General features: G+C 38.5%; 1 protein-coding gene across 1 annotated transcript in view; it reads right to left on the reverse strand.

Moving 5' to 3' along the window:
• Positions 1 to 15,323, reverse strand: part of LOC133549770 (filamin-A-interacting protein 1-like) — a 63,292-nt gene that overhangs the window by 12,490 nt on the left and 35,479 nt on the right. The window contains exons 2-4 of the mRNA XM_061895531.1: positions 10,878 to 11,166; positions 9,523 to 9,696; positions 9,257 to 9,435 (exon numbers count right to left, since the gene is read on the reverse strand). Coding sequence (XP_061751515.1) covers positions 9,257 to 9,435; positions 9,523 to 9,696; positions 10,878 to 11,166 — 642 coding nt within the window. The remainder of the gene's footprint in view (positions 1 to 9,256; positions 9,436 to 9,522; positions 9,697 to 10,877; positions 11,167 to 15,323) is intronic.

Below are 15,323 nucleotides of genomic sequence, written 5' to 3' on the forward strand. Positions count from 1 at the left end.
TATAAGCCTGAGACCCTTTCTAAAAATACAATAGAATACAAAAAAAATAACAGCAACATTTAAAATATATAGAAAAAGTTCAAATGTTAATGATAATACTACTACTAATAATAATATCCTAACATGTATGCTGTATATTAGTTAAATGTACATATGTCTTTACAAAACTAAAAATATCAAAATGACCCTCTTTTTTAGTTTGCGGCACTCGGTGGAAAAATTTCAGACACCCAAACTTTGAAGCTACCTCCTGCCTACCAGCAGAATAAATAATTTTCTTTGAGCCACAACTCTTCAGAAATGGCTGCAGACTGCATGTTAAAAAAAACAAGAAAATCCCCTTTGTATGTGTATAAAAATCTGTTGCAACTCAAGGGTGGTCATTTTTGTGTGTGACTCATATTCAAGAGTTGAATGTGTTCCTTTGTTGAGCATCAACTATCGTGTCACTTAGATATTTGAGGTCCTTGACATACACATTGATCTGTTATCTGGATGGCTTTAATTGCTGATGGTTGCCAGTGTGAAAGAGCTTATTTGGTGTTCATCTTCTGCATTCCTAGGAATGTTTGGCACAAGACTATTTCTTTTTTTTTCAGTTAGCTTTCACTCAGAGGCCAGGGAGACATTACGCTAATGGAAAAATAGATTTTTCCATTCCAGCTAGGGGAGAGGATGGCAAAGTACAGTAGAGCAGTAGGCAAAAATATATCTTAGTATGGATGTTGGCATTTTGTATATTTTTGCAAAATGTATTATTGCATGTATTTATCCTTACTATGGTATGGTATGTTTACATTACTGTTTACAGCAGGGGTAGGGAACTTATGGCTCTCGATCCAGGTGTGGCTCTTTTCATGACTGCATCTGACTCTCAGATAAATCTTGGCTGACATTGCTTAACATGATAAGTAATGACTAATTCAGCTGATAATCACACTGTTAAAAATAACATTCAAAATATATAACATTCTCATGTATTTTTATTCATCCATCTGTTTTCTACCGCACCTGTTCAAGAAGTCGCATTAATGGTATGAAGTATTTTATTTATCTGTGAGCATCCGAATAACAATGTTATTAAAAATGTCATTTCTGTTTTTGCGTCTTTGTTTTGTATGACTTCCCATCAGTGCTCTTATTTTGTTTCCATTTCCTGCTTGTCCCGCTGATCGTTGTGTTTTTTTCCCCTCACCTGCTGTTGATTGGCAGCCGGTCCACACCGGCTGCCCATCAACATGTTTCTATTTATGCTTGTCTTGCGCGCTCCTCAGGGCTCGAAGATTGACTATTGTTTAGAACTGTACATGCAAGACTGCTTCATTCTTCTCTGTTGATGATATTAAAATCATCTTACCTCCTCTTCGCTCTCCTGGTTCCTGCATCTTGGGATCGCTACTGCTGCTGCCATGTGAGTTTGTGACATAATATACTCTATAAATGTAGACATTTGGTTGTATTCAGTGTTAAAAAAAATATTATATGGCTCTCACGGAAATACATTTTAAAATATTTGGCGTAAATGGCTCTCTCAGCCAAAAAGGTTCCCGACCCCTGGTTTACAGCACGGAACAGCTGTTTTACCTGTTTAAAATTGTGTATCCTTTTCCAATAAGCAGCAGTAAAGCACAATATTGTCTCTGTTGCTAACAATGTGTTGCCATTAAAGGTGTCCCGATAAAACTGTTTCACTTCCAATATGACACAGATGTTAGTGCTTTGAGTATTGGCTATGTGGATTTTGTGCACTTTTGAATGCGCACGCAGACGTATTACACGCTCAAGAATCTGGACGTGCTAGCTCAGATCTTACACGGCAGAAGTGTCGCAAAAGTCTTGTGTAAGTAGACAGCCTATTGACGGTTCTTTCTGTTTAGGGACAGACAACACAAAACATATGTACGTGCATCTAAATACACATTAATATACAGACACAAAAATTAGTACACACGATAGTTCATTAGATTACACATGCACAGATTGAGATATACGTTTGCAAATAACTTTGTTACAATAATACAAAAGTACTTCCATACAATGATAATGACCATTCAATGAGCACATTCATACCAGAATGGAATAAAAATTATTTGTAAATGTTTTATTCAATAATTAAACTAAAAGTCATGAATTAAGTTTCAAGTCCTGTTTTGTCAAGTCTTCCAAACAGTGACTTGAGTCAACTTGAGCCAAAGTTGTTTTGACTGAAGCACCGATCGGTAGTCACAGCCGCTTAGCCAAGCTTGACTTTAAAGCCTCGATTGCTTTCTCTGAACTGCCCTGGACGCTCATTTATGCAGACGTGCATTTAGCCAGCCGCAGGGCACATGAGTCAGGTTAAAAGGTCAACACAATATTCACTTTTTTACTCTACTCTACTATTTTTCTTCATCTGTTTAAAAAAAACACATCTTTCAGTCAATTACAGGTCAGATAAAAGTCCCTCCAGAGTTTTATAAGCTTTTTTGTGATTGTAACAGCCCAAATTGCTTCATTTCAGGGCAGCTTTTTCAGAAAATTACGCAAAAGTTGCAATTTTTTTAGGGTTATTTAGATTTTTTATATATTGTCAGCTTATGATTTGTCATCAATAGTTTAAGTGTTCTCTGTAACTGCGAGATACCATAATGTGTGGTCACATTAAGTAATCATTTTAAGTTGCAGCTCCATGTTACTACTGAGGGGTGTTCCAATCTGACTGAGTAAATGAAGACATTCTGTTCTCGACTTTAGTCAGTCAGAAAACACGACCAGTTATTTTTAACTAAGGAGGGTTACTTTTCACATTTAAATCGATACAGTACCAATTTCCGATACCTGGGAATCAATACTGGTACTCAATAGTACTCATTTTCGGTACTGTTGTGTGTGTTCAAGTATGTTAATAGATCTTATTTGTTGAGAAAAAAAGTACATTTTTTATTCAACACTGAGCTGTGCTGTCCGGTTGTCTTGTTTTCTTATGCTTTTTTCTCTCATTTGCAAGTACTGTACTTTACTGTATTCTATAGTAGACTTTGCATGAAGTTCCAAATCTAATATGTTAGATGTCACTAGTGTATAGACTACAATATGTTGTCTTAGCCAGGAAGTAGTCTTTGCCATTAAGTTGAATGTGCCTGTTTTTTTCTTTTGTTAAGACCTACAAAGTGTTTTAACTGTATTTTTTTTATTCCACACCAGATGTTTAATTGTAACACGCATCTTAGTAGTAGTTTTGATTACTCAAATTTCAAAGTGTTGAAATCGCCATGTAAAATCGCTAATACTAATCTTGAGCATGTCTATGTCAAATTCAATGTAATTAGCATCAAGCTAGCCCATTTTGAAAAGTCCATCCATCCATTTTCTACCGCTTATTCCCTTTCGGGGTCGCGGGGGACGCTGGCGCCTATCTCAGCTACAATCGGGCGGAAGGCAGGGTACACCCTGGACAAGTCGCCACCTCATCGCAGGGCCAACACAGATAGACAACATTCACACTCACATTCACACACTAGGGCCAATTTAGTGTTGCCAATCAACCTATCCCCAGGTGCATATCTTTGGAGGTGGGAGGAAGCCGGAGTACCCGGAGGGAACCCACGCATTCACGGGGAGAACATGCAAACTCCACACAGAAAGATCCCGAGCCTGGATTTGAACCCAGGACTGCAGGAACTTCGTATTGTGAGGCAGACGCACTAACCCTTCTGCCACCGTGAAGCCTCATTTTGAAAAGTGAAGCCTAATTGTATTTTTGAGCACTTTCTTTTTTCTTTGTTAGCACGGAAAATTGTAACATTACCTAGCAGCAGTTCGGCTGAGTATGCTTTGAGTGCTTGACTGCTTGTTTCCTGTCCAAGTACTTGAGCCGATGCCATTCTGCACCCGGATGTGGTGTCGTGTAGAACGATTGTATCGAAATATATCATCATTTGATTTTACGTGAATCTGGACCTGGTAGTACCGACAAAGTTCGGTTGGTACCTATAAAAGAACTGAATTTGGTGCACATCCCTATCTGTGATTACTTGCATTATTAAGGCAGTTAGTGCATATGAGCAGTGTATTTAATCTCTGTACTGTACATATGTGTAATGTAGTATCCCATTTTTGATAATGGAGGGTATGCAGTGTGCTTCCCTTTGTCTTGCTCAGATCTCCCAACATCTTCCCTTATGACCAAAATGCAAAGGGCGCATAGGAATGGCCTTGAATCCGCCTCAGCAACCCCTTTGCACATCTGAAGTTTCTACTCTGCTCAACTGTAAACAATAATGACAAAAGTATTTGGCCACCCATCCAAATGATCAGAATCAGGTGTCCTAATCACTTGGCCCGGCCACAGGTGTATAAAATCAAGCACTTAGGCATGGAGACTGTTTTTACAAACATTTGTGAAAGAATGGGCCGCGCTAAGGAGCTCAGTGATTTCCAGCGTGGAACTGTCATAGAATGCCACCTATGCAAGAAATCCAGTCTTGAATTTTTCCTCATTCCAAAATATTCCAAAGTCAACTGTTGGCTTTATTATAAGAAAATGGAAGAGTTTGGAACAAAAACAACTCAGCCACCAAGTGGTAGGCCACATAAACTGACAGAGAGGGGTCATCGAATGCTGAAGCGCACATTGCAAAGAGGTCGTCGACTTTCTGCACAGTCAGTTGCTACAGTGCTCCAAACTTCATGTGACCTTCCTATTAGCCCGCGTACAGTACGCCGAGAGCTTCATGGAATGGGTTTCCATGGCCGATCAGCTGAATCTAAGTCTTAAATCACCAAGTCCAATGCAAAGCGTTCTCTGTAGTGATGAATTGCGCTTTTCAATCTGGCAATCTGATGGACGAGTATGGGTTTGGAGGTTGCCAGGGGAACGGTACATTTCAGACTGCATTGTGTCGAGTGTGAAATTTTTTGGAGGAGGTATTATGGTGTGGGGTTGTTTTTCAGCAGTTAGGCTTTACCCCTTAATTCCAGTGAAAGGAACTTGAATACTCCAGGATACCAAAACATTATGGAAAATTCCATGCTCCCAACCTAGAGGTAACAGTTTGGAGTGGGCCCCTTCCTCTTCCAACATGACTGTGCACCAGCTCACAAAGCAAGGTCCATAAAGACATGGATGACAGAGTCTGGTGTGGATGAACTTGACTGACCTGCACAGAGTCCTGACCTGAACCCGATAGAACACTTTTGGGATGAATTAGAATGGAGAGTGAGAGCCAGGCCTTCTCGACCAACATCAGCATGTGACCTCACCAATGCACTGTTAGAAGAATGGTCGAAAATTCCTATAAACACACTCCGCGGACAGCCTTCCCAGAAGAGTTGAAGCTATAATAGCTGCAAAAGGTGTACCGACATCATATTGAACGGTTAAGAATGGAATAGCACTTCAAGTTCATATGTGAGTCAAGGCAAGTGGCCAAATACTTTTGGCAAATTAGTGTATGCACTTCCCACTGTCAAACTCAAGCATTTGATTGTAGTGAGATGAACGTGTTCTCTGTGCTTGGTTGGCTTGCTAAAGAAAAAAGCACATTTTTCATTCATTGATTCATGCAATCTCACTGTGGCTTATTTCAAGACTCCCTCTTCTGTTTAAAAAGTTTTTGTATTTGTGTTTTTTCGCCTTTAACTTTCTTTTGTATTTTCACCGTCTACTGTCACCACCTCATATTTTAACCTGCACATAAACATACATTTTCAAGTCACCATGTTTTAGTCGTTAAATTATAGTATATTGGAAATCTAAAATGTTGACCTGCTACTCTTTTTTTGTTAATGTGGTGTTTTAAAATGAAAGTAGTTTGAAAGTATGCGAAAAGAAAACTATTTCCTGCAGAGTATACACAATACTTTATGGGCCTGATCTGCTAGAATCAAAATAACAAGTACTTAAAGGGGAACTGCACTTTTTGGGGAAATTTTGCCTATTGTTCCCAATCATTATGAAAGACATGACGATGGATGTTATTTTTCTAGTTTTAATGCATTCTAAATATTAAATAAATGCTACAAAAAGTCCACTTAGAATGTAGCCCGTGGGAGCCTTGCATTTACGCCTAAAAAGTCCTTAAAAAACATCCAAACTGTCATGATCCACTGCCCGGATCATATTATGATTTAGACTTTTGAGTCTGTTTGTGTTTTCTGTTAGTTTTGGACTCCTTTTGTTATTGTTTGTGCACCTGTGAGTTAGTTTCGTCACTATAGTAACTCATTATGTTCACCTGCCGCTTGCTCCTGACATGCACCTGTTTTATGATTACTGTCGTTATTTAAGCCGGCCTTCTCCCGTCAGTCTGTCTGGCTTCGTAGTTTGTTTTCACACAACAAGTAACGACTTCTGTGTTCCTGCTCGCTACCTGCTGGCTTCCACGCTAGGCTCTTTGGTTTATCTTCTAGCTCTCATGCTAGCTCTTTTGTTTTACCTTCTGTGCTTTGAGCAAGTTTTTCTTTTTCACAGTCTGATTTATTTTTAAATAAATAATTTGTTCTTACCTTCACTCTGTGTCTGAGGCTCGTCAGCATTCCTGTGAGGACGAATCCGCATCACCATGCGACCCGGTCGTTACACGAACACCTCCATTGAGTTTATTTTTTTAACATGATGTAAGAATATATGTAATGTGGTAATGGGCACACTTATAATAACATATAATATTTACATATTTTGCTCATTTAAAACATACGGGGCGCATTGATTTAAAAAATGCATCACGTTTGCTTTTTTCTCCTTCATCACTGATTATTAATCAATTAATTAATCAATCAATAATTAATCAATTAATCAGTAATCACTGCCCTATAGGATAAAACATATTGCAATGAGCATTTTTATATGAGATATATTAGAATATGATATTTCCTATATTAAAAAACAAACACCATTAAAAAAACACCAGCAGACACCAAGACTTATCAATTAAATTGATCTCCTCTGTTGTCACAGCTCTTTGTGTGTAACTGTGTCATTTGTCCAATTTGTCATTTTCTTTAGGGTTAGTTCCAGTCTTAACAAATCACTATGGGAGCGCTTGATGATTTTATTTGCATATACTCCCACTATTGTGTATGTTCTGATCATCAGCATATATTCTGTATATACATTAAAAAAAAACGCTAAATGGATTGTGTTCTTTTTTTGGGGGCGGTGTGGCACACTTGGTAGAGTGGTCGTGCCAGCAACTTAAGGGTTCCAGGTTTGATCCCCACTTTCAAGTCACTGTCCTTGTGTCCTTGGGCAATAAAATTTGCCCACCTGCTCCCAGTGCCACCCACACTGGTTTAAATGTAACTTGGATATTGGGTTTCACTATGTAAAGCGTTTTAAGTCACTACAGAAAAGCGCTATTTAAATATGACTAATTCACTTAATTTTGCTCATATAAGAGGCACAATCCTCTGTGCATAAATTCAGTATATCAGCTTTTTGTGTGCTATCAAGTTTGTATGTGTTAAAACACACGCAAACCTTTAGTAGATCAGGCTCTTTGTGACGCTAACGCTACTCGGCCATCCTTCCATCCATTTTCTACCGCTTGTCCCTTATGGGTCGCAATGGGTGCTGGAGCCTATCCCAGCTGCACATGAGCGGAAGGCGGGATACACCCTGGACAAGTTGCCACCTCATTGCAGGGCCAACAAGGATAGACAGACAACATTCACACTCACATTCACACACTAGGGCCAATTTAGTGTTGCCAATCAACCTATCCCCAGGTGCATGTCTTTGGAAGTGGGAGGAAGCCGGAGTACCCGAAGCGTACTTGCCAACCTTGAGACCTCCGATTTCAGAGGGTGGGGAGGTGTGGTCAGGTGTGAGGCAGGGAGCGTGGTTAAGAGGGGGAGGAATATATTTACAGCCAATTCACTTACTCGGGTATTTCATATATATATATATATATATATATATATATATATATATATATATATATATGAAATACTTAACTTTCAGTGAATTCTAGCTATATATATTTATTGTATTATTTATATAAATAAAATAAATATTAGAATTTCAGACAGCACCTATCAAATACACCGTAATAAACACAGTTGTTCTACTGACTGTACTGTGCTTGCTGGTTACTAAAAGAACAACAATAACAATTACCTTTCTCTATTTGAGTAACTTCACTTCCGAGTTTCCAGAAGATGGCGCCAGTATGTGCTTTGCCCTGCCGTCTCTCGCTGTCAGCTCTGTTCGTTTTTGTGTTGTTTGCGTCTATTTTTGTCTATGTCAGCTCACTGCTTGTGTATGACTGCCAAACACTGTTGGATCTTTGCCCCTCTTCCACTGATATGATCAACTTCGACATTGGTTTTTTGACGTCCCAGTCAGCTTTTTCACCTGGGCGGAGTCCTGGCTTCCTTTCCCGCCTCGTGGCTCCTCTCCCCCGCCACCTGCGGGCTGTGTGTCGGGCCCCACCTGGATTAGCTTCGCCCTTGGGCGTGCTGGCCCCCGCCAGGTTCGGTCTTGTGAACGCAAGATCTTTGACAAACAAAACGTTTATCCTGAAGGATTTCTTCACTTCCCGCGGACTTGACTTCCTCTGTGTGACGGAAACATGGCTGAGAGCCGGTGAGTCCGCCCCTCTTAATGAACTTCTGCCTCCGGAGTGTTCCTACTTCAATTCTCCGCGGTCGTCCGGTCGAAAAGGAGGAGGATTAGTTTTTAAAAATGACTTTAAATGCCGTCAGATCCGACTGCAATCCTCCTTTTCAAGCTTTGAGCTGGAGGGGGCGTGGCCTCCAGCTCCTACTAAATTTCGGGAGCTTTTCGGGAGAACATTTCTACCGGGAGGTTTTCAGAAGAGGCGCTGAATTTCGTGAGTCTCCCGGAAAATCCGTGAGGGTTGGCAAGTATGACCCGAAGGGCACCAACGCAGTCACTGGGAGAACATGCAAACGCCACACAAAATGATCCGAGCCAAGGATTGAACCTAGGACCTTCGTATTGTGAGGCACACGTACTAGCCCCTAGACCACCGTGCTGCAGCTACTCCGACAAACGTCTTATAAAGAAAAGCCTAAGACTTTTCAGGGAGTTTGAGTCATTCAGCACAGCAAAGGGATTACCGGTACTCATGTTAAAACAATATTATCAGAAAAATAATGATGTTGGATTGAGGCGATTAGTCATGTTAATTTGACAGCCCTAATAAAAAACATTTAATTATGGCAAAACGTGTGCACATTATTATATGCGATTATCAGAAGATTAGATACACAAACAGAGAAAATGATGTGTTGCATGTCTTTCTCCCCTTACCTTTCTCTCTCCTGCTCGAGCAGGTTGGTGAAGTCGTCACTCTTGTTCATGTAATCGATGTGTTTGCGTTTCTCACTGTCCAGCTCGTGCACAGTGCGACGGTGGCTCTTCTCAGCAAGCAGCAACTGACCCAGCATGCGTCTGTAGGTCTCTCTGTGCTTCTCCTGCAGGTGATCCAGCTACAAAGAGCGCAAACAATGAGCAAGCTGAAATCATTTTTGATATAACATTATAATCAACTTTCTAGAAAGACTGTTGGGACCGACCTCAATGATTGGCTTTTGGTACACTATGTGGTTGTGTGGGGGGCTGCCAACGATGATGTCGTCCCTTTGCAGGGCCTGGAGGGCCGAACTACCTTTTGCAGAGTTCTTTGCTGATGAAAGGGTATCTGGAGGGGTTTGTTTGGACTTTAGCATGCTGATAACATCTTCTCTTGCCTGCAGCCACACAGATTTAGAGTGAGATTAGAAAAGCTTGAAGTGCACATTTACGTTTGAAGAATATATAGCTGCAGGAACTGATAAAATGGTGGTCTGACGTGATGTATTAATGATTTGTCCTCGTTTGGGGCGTTTTATTTTTCTGGATGTGACATTTCTTTGATTTTCAGAACTAATGTAAAATAATGGCTCATTTTCAGAGTTTGTTGTCATAAATTCATCTTTTGTTTTTTTCATTGTGAGAGAAATACTTTATATCCTTAAGGATGACATTTTTAATTTGGGTCTTCAACTGAAAATGTTTCATAATCCTAGTTTAATCATATGGAGCACCTAAGGTCTGTCATGTAACGTTAAAGAGTCACCTGCATCCACAAGGTGGTGCTGTAGTACCATTCAATGGTTGACTACAGCAGTGGTTCTCAATCTTTTTTCAGTGTGGTACCGCCCGTCAACATTTTTTTAATTCAAGTACCCACTAATTAGAGCAACGCATTTTTGGTTGGAAAAAAAAAGAGGTAAATAAGTGCAATACAGCACTATGTCATCAGTTTCTGATTTATTAAATTGTATAACAGTGCAAAATAATGCTCATTTGTAGTGGTCTTTCTTGAACTATATGGACAAAAAGATATCAAAATAACTAAAAACTTGTTGAAAAATAAAAACGTGATTCAATTATAAATAAGGATTTCTACACATAGAAATAATCATCAACTTAAAGTGCCCTCTTTGGGGATTGTAATAGAGATCCATCTGGATTCATGAACTTAATTCTAAACATTTCTTCACAAAAAAGAAATCTTTAACATCCATATTTATGGAACATGTCCACAAAACTCAAAAAAATGTCAACACTGAATATTGCATTGTTGTATTTCTTTTCACAGTTTATGAACTTACATTGATATTTTGAATGTAACTCAATAAATATATTAATAAAGGATTTTTGAATTGTTGCTATTTTTAGAATATTTTCAAAAAAATCTCACGTACCCCTTGGCATACCTTCAAGTACCCCCAGGGGTACACGTACCCCCGTTTGAGAACTACTGGACTACAGTCTGCCCATTCAAACTGTGTCTCCATTTTTGGCATGGATTTAGTGCTCCTGTGCAAGCATCTAATAAAATGGAATATCATTCCAGGGTCATATATCATATATCATATCAGCCCACCTGAACCTCTCCTTCCATGATTCCAAGCAGTTTGAGCATATCATCTCTGGACAAGTTCATCATGGCACCTCCTTTTTCTCCAGACTTTGTGGAGTCCAACAATAGCTGTTTTTTGTCAAATATCATCTCCACTTTATCTTCACCCTCCTGCTGATGAACTTTGGCTTTCATGCTCTTCACAGCTCGACAGACATCCTGCTCTTGTCCCATCTCGTGGTCACCCTGAGGGACCCCGAGCACCCCACTGGTTGGGGGGGACATCCCACTGCTTTTGGATCTCATCTCCAACCTAGGCCAAGGACAGAGAGGGGAATTTTTGTATTACAGTATGTGTTACAGACTAATTCCTGATTGGGGCACATTCAAAAATATCCATTAGGACTAATTGGGATAGGCTCAGGGATGGGCATTAGATAATAGTAAGTCATATCTTGGAATATGGGATCCATTATATGAATTTGTTTAATATATTAAATGAACCTGAAATCTGATTTTTGTTATCCTTGTGACAAATAATGGATACAGTGGGTTATCAAGCTTATGAGATGCAATGCAAGTGTAAGACATTGTGAGACTATTCATGTTTTGTATTAATGGCTGTGATGGCGATGGAATAAATGAGTCATAATAACAGTGATTTGTTTGCTTGTTGTAGTTTTGTTTTTAATCACCGTTATGTTGGTATTCTTATTATTATTGATATTGTTGACATTGTTCATTTTTGTTTGACCTTTTTATTTGTTGTGTTGTGTTTTTGTGAATTGTCGATTGCTCTGTGGATTGTTATTCAAACTCTTGCTGGTCTGAGATTGGTTTGTAATGGTATTATTATTTATTATAATTTTATTATTATGTATTATTGTACTAGACTGATTGATAGTCTGTGTGATTTTTGTAAATAAAATAGGACCAAGAAAACAAATAGGCATAATAACTGATTAGTCACTAAATTGATCATTAAGAATTATCTTGGGATTAGTAAATAAAGAAATTATGAAATTAAGGTTAAAATTGAGTGTACTATACGGCGGACACCAGTAGAGGCGCTGTTGATTGAATGTCTGAAAAATAACCACTTGTCAGCTCTGGGTTTTGTGTTTTATTTTATTACAATACATTTTCATAGTTTCAGTGTTAAAACAATTACTGTGTAGTTTAACAGATAATGTTTTTAAATCACACATTTTTAAAAATTTTAAGAGAAAAACAGTTAACTAATTGATTGTTATTTTTATAGACATTTGCAAGTGAAGGATAATATACATATATATATATATATATATATATATATATATATATATATATATTATCCTTCTCCGTGGCTCAATCCACACAATAATCAAGCATCTTGAGTGTAGCATTAAAACAAGTGAGGGTAAGTATGTAGAGTTTGAGCAGAAAATGCCGTATTGCTGTTCTGTTATTGGGTGTTCCATTCGTTCAAATGGAGACATAGGAAAGAGCTTTCATAGAGTCCCGAAAGAAGTTGTTCATGAAGTTAATTAAGTCAAGAGGAAAAATGAAAGTGTGTCTAGAGAAATGGCTCTTAAGAATACCACTTTCATCATCTTGAGGAATACTATCAGGTTGCTTGTGTCTGAAACGATCACTTTGTAAATTGTTTGTTTGAACATGTGATTTGTTTGAGAAACTTAATGCAATCAATTTTATTCTCTACTATATCAGTAGTGTTGTATAGTAGAACTAAAGGCAAAGAAAGGACAATAGATCACATTAGTTTGTGTTCTTTTGTGGTTGCTATGCCTAAATATAACAATGAAGACCTGGTTGTGCAAATGAAATAACGTCATGTCAAGCCCTAGTAATAAAAAATGTGACTGTTAGTCCAATCCATCGTATTTTCATTATCGATTTTCATGACAGAAACTAAAAGCTGAGTTGTTGTTCTACAGGAAAGCCTAGTGCTTTATTTGACACAGATGACTACAATATAGCGTCTTTGGTGATATTTGCTAGCATCAAGACAATATCCTTAATAGTATTAATACACTGGATGAATAGATATTTCGTAGGCTCAACAGTACATACTATATCTGGTTATCGCTAGCAAACATTGCTGAAAAACAGGGACATCTATAGCTAAATAATGAGATAAAACATGAACTTCACATGATAAAAACAACCGCAGACATGAAGCGTAGATGAGACTATTATTTGTAGCAGGAAATCAACTTCAAACAAACTTATTCATTTTCTCATTAGTGTCACGATCACAGCAGCACGGCACTCATTATGTCAAATACGTTACTTAGCAATGCATAAATAAGTTAATCTTTGTCTTTCACAGATTAATGCCAAATTTGTGGACCCTTCGGATGTAAAGACATGATGTGCCTCCAATCTTTTGTTCTGTAAATACAGTAAGTGTCAAGTAAAGTAAGCTAGCAGTAACCTCTTGGTGATGATTAATTCATTAAAAAAATATTTTTCTTAAGAGTGTAAAAGTCCACTGCATCTATTTTATGATCACTTTTATACTTCCCTCTAAACCAGGGGTGTCAAACTCAAATACAGAGTGGGCCAACATTTTAAACTGAACAAAGCCGCGGGCCAAGGTTGAACAAATGAACCTTTTAATAGAGACCCAAACAAGTTTTGCATTGAATATTAAACAAGCAAGGCTTATATAACTTTATAGTGACATGCAAAATCCAGTTTCAAATAATAATAATAGTAATTAAAAAAATATAAATGGTATATCAAATAAAATTTAAATAAAAATTGAATGACTTTTCTATGTGCAGCCTTTCTGAGGTAAATATATAAATAAACTTTTTCCACAGGCTAATAATACATTTGAAAATAAAATAACAATAATGAATGAATCAAACATTCAAGCCTTGAAGTAGCAAGAGAAAGTGCATGAATAAATTGTTAATTATTGCTCAGTTTGCTCCACTGATTTGCTTTACCACTGAATATGGAACAAGCAATAATTATATAACTTAATAGTGCAAAATCAACTTTGAAAAAAAAAACAAAAAAACATCAATGGTAAAATTTATAAAATTTAAATAAAACATTTAATGCCTCTTTTCTATTTGCAGCCTTCTGAGGTAACTATCAACATCACATTTTTCCACAGGCATTAAATCTTAAAATAAAAGAACAATGAGATGGGTGGGGTTGGGGGTGGGGGCGGGGTTAGGTGGTAGCGGGGGGTGCATATTGTAGTTGTCAAAGTTGTTTGGTGACGAACCCCAAGATGCAGAGATGGAGGCAGGCATTGAATGGGAAAACATGGTTTTAATTTAAAATACTACAACTACAACAAACAAAGGGTACAAACAAAAAGCACGCACGTGGGCGGATATAACAAACTAAGGGCTATGAACAAACAAATCGGAAGCAGGGAACAAAAAACAGTAAGCTACAAAACATCTACCAAATATAGCTTACCGCTACGCTGCATTCACACGACCAGTAGGAATGACAAGTAGAAAATGACATTGACACGACAATACAATGATCCAGCCCTGACTGGAGGAACAAAGCAGGTAAAATAGGAGCTGGCTGATTGACATCAGGTGTGACCAGATGCCAATCAGCCACAGCTGCGTGAAAACAGGACACAGTGAGACAGACAGGAAGCCGAACCAAAATAAGAGCACTTGACAGGAACTAAGGACAGGAAATACTAAACATAGAGGAAACAAACAAATGCAGAGGAAAAAACTGAAACGTAGTCAAACTGTCAGAGGAAAGTCTGACAGTAGTGTCCCGGAAGAGTTAGTGCTGCAAGGGGTTGTGGGTATTTGCTCTGTTGTGTCTATGTTGTGTTATGGTGCGGAAGTTCTCCCGAAATGTGTTTGTCATTCTTGTTTGGTGTGGGTTCACAGTGCGACGCATATTTGTAACAGTGATAAAGTTGTTTATATGGCCACCCTCAGTCTGACCTGTATGGCTATTGAGCAAGTATGCTGGCATTCACTTAAGTGTGTGTATAAGTCGCATATATTATGTGACTTGGCTGGCACGCTGTTTGTATGGAGGAAAAGCGGACGTGACAACATATTGTAGACAAAGCTAAAGGCAGTGCCTTATAGGCACGCCCCCAATATTGTTGTCCGGGTGAAAATCTGGAGAATTTCGGGGGAATGGTTGGAAAATTGGGAGAGTTGGCAAGTATGAGTATTAGCGGCTCTGCCGCTGTATAGTACCGGCGGGCCAGCTCTAATGTTAATTTCATATTGCCTCAAGGGCCAAATGAAATTGCACGGCGGGCCAAATTTGGCCCGCAGGCAAGAGTTTGACACCCATGCTCTAAACGTTTCAAAATACGCCCAAATAATAGCCTAATGGGGGTGACAGTCATGGAAAAAATTTTACTTTGGTGTTTCAATTCGGGTTGTTCCAATTCAACTTTTTCACTTTCGATACAATAACGATACTGAAGCCTTGAATTTTAGCCGATACCGCTACTAA

Source organism: Nerophis ophidion, linkage group LG03 (genome assembly GCF_033978795.1).
Source record: "Nerophis ophidion isolate RoL-2023_Sa linkage group LG03, RoL_Noph_v1.0, whole genome shotgun sequence".
Classification (NCBI taxonomy): Eukaryota; Metazoa; Chordata; class Actinopteri; order Syngnathiformes; family Syngnathidae; genus Nerophis; species Nerophis ophidion.